A 6,694-nucleotide genomic window follows, 5' to 3' on the forward strand; every position below is an offset into this window, starting at 1 on the left:
AAAAGTTCGTAAGTTTCTCGGATTACTACAAGAATCACGAAAAATATTTTTTTAAAAATTATTAATTATACTTAATATAAAAACAACTTCTGCGCTATTATTGCTCTCAATCGCCTGGAAATTTTTGAATAATGATTATATTATCGTCTAGAGAGCTCGGTTAGTTCATTAATTTGTTAATGTTATAACTTCATTATTCAATATAAACATACATATTATACTTCAGAGATGCAATTTGCAAACCTTTTGACATCTCTGAAATAAAGACCTGTAAAAACCTCAAAAGTATCATATTATGTACTTCATTCTAAATATATTTCATGTTTCATGTTGCAGATTTTGTTAATATACATGTAGTAATAAAATAAAAAGAAGGAATTCCATTTTTTACTTCATTTTAATTAATTTAATCTCGTCTTAATTTTTATCTTCAAATATTATATGCAATTATATATCTTTTGTTTATTTAACAAATATATTTATTTTTATTGCAACTGCAGCAAATCTTGATTGCTAGATAACTTAACAAATATAAATCGACAAATTTTATTTGTTGTACTTGTAAATAATTCTGCGATCTCTACATTCACAAATAGATTTGATTATAGCAAAGGATTAGTGATTATAGCAAACTTTTTCTCTGCGTGAGAATTCCAAATATATTATCTCTGAAAATAGACAAAATGTCAAAAATTAGTATCAGAATTAAAAATTGTAAAACTTTATGTAAAATGTTAAATGTATTTGAACATTTTGATAACATAATATTTTAGTTATGAATTAAGTTTGATATAAGAACATAAAGATTAGGTACATAACAGACAATTATGTTTTAATTAATTGTATTTCTACATACATTATAATAATGAATTTTTAAGTTTCCATGCCGGTTTTATTTCTAATCCAATGTCGAAGTAATATTGCATCTGTGTATACACCAGGCGAATTCTTGTCAGCACAACCGTCTCCCCACGAAGTTATGCCGAGAAGAATATTGTCAGTATTCACTATTGGTCCTCCAGAATCACCCTATATTATATGAATAATGATGTATAGCAAAGAGAAACTTGAGAGAGGCCATCCCGGCGTTTCTCATGGAACTGCCGAAATACGTACATTAGCATACAGTATATCTATTTTCGATTTGGGAATTAACCCATAGCTATTGGATAAAATCGAAATATTTCCGATTCTTGTCCTATTAGAGTATCATTACATGAAGCGGAAATGCGGAAACACGGAAAACAAAATTAACTAAACTTTAGGTTTCCGCGTGTTCTGTTCCATTTGTTTTGATCTCCTATTATATGCAATACAATTGAGCGGAAAAGCGGAACGGGAAATTAAAAATTATTAATTTTTAATGGTATTTATTGATAACAATACTTGTATTCAATACATAAGTTGAAAAGATAAGTATATTGATAAAAATTGCAATGAATTAAGCGAATACAATTTTTTTTAATAAATACAAAAGTGTACTTGTCATTATATCGTTCCGCTTTTCCGCGGAAATTGTGCTCTATATAATATTAGGAGATCAAAACAGACGGAATAGAATGCGTAGAAATGGGGAAATCTAATAAAGTTTAGTTAATTTTGTCTTCCGCGTTTCCGCATTTTCGCGTTTCATGTAATGGCATCCTCAGGTTGTTCATTCGCCATTTTTGAGATTTGTTATTCTGTGCTCAGAGAGCTCGGTCCTCTTTCTGATATTCTTTTATCTAGTTTACAAGATATGATACCAGTTGACAACTTATTACACGGAAGAAAAGATTTTCGTTCTCCGAACTAATCATGATTGGTTAAAACTGTGTTTGCAGCTGTAAACTATAAATTTATAAACTACAGCCAAATGCCACTGATATATATAATAAGTAAACTAGCAAAACATATGTGTATATGTCTGTTAGAATCACCATCGTATAACAATATAAAAATATTAATTATCAGAATAAAAAATAATGGTTATTGGAACTAACCAATATATCAGAGTCATATAGTTCGATTTGTTAAGGTGCGTATAATTGACACAAGCAACGCTATACAATAAGTGAGACAAAGAAGAAATAAACGTTTTGCTGAACGCAGCCATTGTTTCACGACTTTCGGTTTCATTAGTCTCATTGTCTCATTTTTGCAAGTCTCAGATAGTGCAGTGTTATTCGTGTTTTTGGTCGTATTCTTATAACTCTTGATCGTGTCGGATACTGTGAATCGGAATGCAACCGACATTTCTAGAAAAAATAGTGTTGTACAAAATGTATTGTAAATGTTTATTCATAACTAGTAAATGCATGTTCATAATCAGTGTCTTATTCGTATTCCATTGATCCACGTTATGGCTATGGTAAAATATCTGCTGACTACTTGGAGATTTAGTGAGGAAGTAATACATTTTATAGGTATGTAAAAAATAATTTATGTGCATAGATATAAGGATTACAATTGAATCCATGTATATTGCGTATATTTCGATATAATTATATTTACTTATATGTATTAATAATTTCGACATAATTTTTCGCAATATAACAATCCATATGAGAAAGAACTTTTATATTATTCTATCTATATTTTGTCAGACATATCGGAAAAGAATATAATATGAAATAATTTTACGTGTTTTGCTGATTAACGATTTTATTGTATGATTAACGATTTATTATACAATTTTAGAGTGTTTCCAGCAAGAACACAATTAATGTGTAGCATAATGATTCATTGTATTACATTGTGTTCTTGTTGGAAAATGCTTACTGTATTTTGAACATCCTACCCAGAGAAATGACAATGGAATCGACATCGAATCGATGTCGATTCAACGTTGAAGTCATCAAATCGATGTCATTATTCGACAATTCCAATGTCATTGGGATAGTATAAATACTTGGTGATGAAAATTAAAAGAATAAAGCACAAATATATAGTACGATTCTTATTTATAACTAAATAGAAGTCAATCAATTTTCTAATTTAAAGGAAGATCTTAAAATTTTAATACCTAACATTGGATCCCGAAAATTTCAAAATAATTTAAACAAATATTTATAATCTTTTAATACAATATTTTTTCGTATTTATTTTATTGTTCATTATATTTTGTTATTCTATAACTTTTTCTTCAGATTATCTATTCTTGATATTTATATTTCAGAATGCACAACAATCCATTGATATTGATCTAAAGTAATAGCTACAAATCGCAAGCCACAGCAAGAAGAGTTAGATATTACAAACATCGAATATTACAAATATCGAAAAGACAAAAAATAAATGTAGAGGTTCAACAGCCAGCAGGAACATTGTTTGCAATATAGCGAAGTCAAATTTTTAGAAAATATTTCTTCAAATTCACACTTTCTACATTATCTACATCTGCAAGTACAGAATTTAAGAATAAAAATATTATTAATCTTTGTATATTTATAACAATTGATAAATTTAAATGTTTTCAAAAAATATTTTAAGTTAATGATAATTTTTGATAGACAATCGCAGATATTGAAATAAGATTGGAAGAATGAACGGCAAAATTACAATCATTTTGTCAGCCCTCACAACCTATTGCAGTGATAATAGTATATGTTTCGATGAAGTGAAACAGTGTTGTTGTCATTAATACATTCAAATTGAAGAGGAAATATTATTAAAAGCCATGGACCTTGTCTTCAAATAAATAATGTAACGCTCTAAACATTCGATATCCCTTAGAAGTAAGACAGCTTTCTATATTTCTACAAAGAATTATATATAAATTTAAAACTTTGTTACGTCTTGACGACTCCATGATTCTTTTCTTTCGTGGAGAAAATCTATTTGTCTCTCAAATACGAATAACGAGGTCAATAGCATGATCGAATATTGATTTTGTTTATTATAAATGACTGGACATTAATTAAAGGAAAATAATTATTAGTGTTCGATTGAAAACGCGTGTACTGACCCTATGACTCACAGATAAGCTTTTTTCTGACTCACATATAAAACGGAAACACATTAATCACTCCTATTTTTTCGAAATAATTAGGAAACCTTTGGAAAAAAGAGATGAATCACCTATCCAAAGTCCAAGTACCGAATTGTATCACATCTCGATATATAGATGGCCCTTTGGAAAAGGGCAGCCAGTCACAAAAAACTTTTCGAGCAGTCAATCACAAAAAACTTTTTCAGCAATTAGTCACAAAAAAACTTCGAGCAGTCAATCACAAAAAAACTTTTTGAGTACTCAGTTACTAAAAAACTTTTCAAGCAGTCATAAAAATCTTTCAGTCGGTCATAAAAAAAATCTTTCGAAGTGACATTCAAAATCAGTCGACAAATTTAAATGCGGGTTCTTGGCTCAGTCCAATCCAATCAAAATCAACAATCCATTGAAGATCTTTCATCTTAAGTTAAGAGCCATCACTGGGACATCATCAAGCATTCCCGCTGTAGTTCGCCATCACTTCCAGCAAATAGTAAAAACAAATTCCTTTTTTTTCTTTTTTCTTTCCCGTTAATTAATAAAAGATTATATGACTATCAATATTTATGATTATCAATATTCTCTCGTTCCTTCATTCCTCCTCAACCTATTCTCCCTTTAACCATGTGTATTCTGCCTTCCTTTCTTCTAACAAATTACTTAAGCGGTAAAACGCTTCAAGTAATTCATCTCTTTCTCCATTCCGAATTACTTAAGCGGTAAAACGCTTCAAATGATTCTTCTTTTCCATGTTCACAGTTTTCTAAGCAATAAAATCCCTTAAGTAATCCATGGTTACTCTCCCTAGAACCAAATCATAACTGGAAAATCTATCTCTTCCCCCTTCTCTTCGAAATTATCTTCTCCTTCTATGTCATGGGCACTAACGAGAGAAAATTTTAGATGGTCTGGCGGAACAGACACAGAGCAGGACGCAAGAAACGGGTCAAACTCGAGAAATTCCATAAAGCTAATGTTTCAATTATTAAGCGAATACAAACAGAGTAATTTATCTCCCCTCAAACCCATCGTCGATTTAAAAGGGCTCATTTGCGCCGCAAAAATATCGGAATCAACCCTCGATGTGATAAGTCTCACCTCCGACAATCCTATCGATAGTTCCCCCCGGAATACCTTCAGATCCTTCCTTGGATCTCGAATTTCTTTCCCTTTCTTACCTTCCCTCTCCTTTGACAGATTCTCCACACCTCGCAGTTCTTTCCCTCTCTTTTTCCCCCATCCCTTCTGAGTATAGCAGGTCTTTTGACGAGATTTTTCAATCTCTTGAAACTCTCGCCAAATCTGCAAGGTTTTCCCTCTCTCCTTGATCACACCACCTCACCCCACAAACACACACACACACACACACACACACACACACACACATATGCACACATTCATAGACAGAAAACTTAGACTCGAAACGACGTATATTTATTATTTACGTTAGATTATAATAATTATATTTGTTTCTTATATTTATTTTGTTGTTATTTGGTTCGTAGCCTTTCTAAACATTTATTTTAATTTATATTAGCTTAATCTTAGCATTATTATAGTTATCGTACATAAATGTATACATACAGGCACTTACATACATAAAAATATGAAGTGTATCGTAGTAAATAAATGTAACCAATTATTTTTTTTTTATAAAATCAATTATCATTTATTTTGTCCTAAATCCTTCCGATTTATTGTGTCTAGACAAAGATCGTACAGGTCCAATCCCTATTCAAAAGGATTAAGTTCCTTTAACCTAAAAGAAGATCAACAGACGCACTATTTCAAATCGGATAATAGCATATCGATGTTGACCCATATTTGGAACATAATCAAGTATCCGACTAGCTCCCGCCTCAGAGCGATAATCACAAGAACGGTATCAGTTACGTCCTTCCTCGGGCCCTCCTAATTCCTTCTTCCTTTCGAAATAAACAAATCCTCTGGGATCTGGATGTAACAACTTTATGAGATAAATAAAAAAATTCGCAGCTCACTTCTTCTATTCTGGCAATAATTCAAGAATATAAATCATTCAAATCTTAGTCACTATTTCAAAAAATATACTTGCTTCTTGTACAAAGAAACTATATACTCTGTAAACAATCTATTTATGCATTTCACGATTATTAAACATTATGTATTAAATTCATTTTGGTCCCAGATTATAGTCCCAGTATACAAAATAAACCATCTTCTATTACACTTATTTTCAACAAAGAGCAAGTTAAAAATGACAGCCTCAGAAATTTTGTAAATTATTTGGAGTAATTACTGGACATAGTATTAAATCATATGATGACTCATTCTGGAAATTACACTTATTGTTAAAAGAGATAATTGAATTTATCTTCTCTATCACAGGATCTGCTTCTGCCTTCAAAATATTAATAGAAGAGCATATTCAATATATGATCCATATAGCACAGAATGTTGAAAGAATGTTGCTGAAATGTTGCAATGTTGAAGTGTCAATGTTTTATCAATGTTGTATCTATATTGATTCTTCTACATTGTCAATGTTACTGCAACGTTAAAACAATATTAAATAAATTGAACTACAAGTTGAATTTTTATTGATTTTTTCATATTGATTGTTAATGCTGCTGCAATATTGAAACGACATTGAATAAATTATACTACAATATATATATTGAAACCTATTTTGTAAAAAATGGACAAAAATAAAATGTCATGTAAATAGAAAATTTATATATATAT

General features: G+C 30.3%; 1 protein-coding gene across 1 annotated transcript in view; it reads right to left on the reverse strand.

Annotated features, from left to right (window-relative positions):
- Positions 1-873: 873 nt before the first annotated feature.
- Positions 874-6,694, reverse strand: part of LOC108693515 (trypsin-like) — a 68,817-nt gene continuing 62,996 nt past the window's right edge. The window contains exon 6 of the mRNA XM_018202519.1: positions 874-1,029. Coding sequence (XP_018058008.1) covers positions 874-1,029 — 156 coding nt within the window. The remainder of the gene's footprint in view (positions 1,030-6,694) is intronic.

Source organism: Atta colombica, unplaced genomic scaffold (genome assembly GCF_001594045.1).
Source record: "Atta colombica isolate Treedump-2 unplaced genomic scaffold, Acol1.0 scaffold90, whole genome shotgun sequence".
In the NCBI taxonomy this organism is placed as follows: domain Eukaryota; kingdom Metazoa; phylum Arthropoda; class Insecta; order Hymenoptera; family Formicidae; genus Atta; species Atta colombica.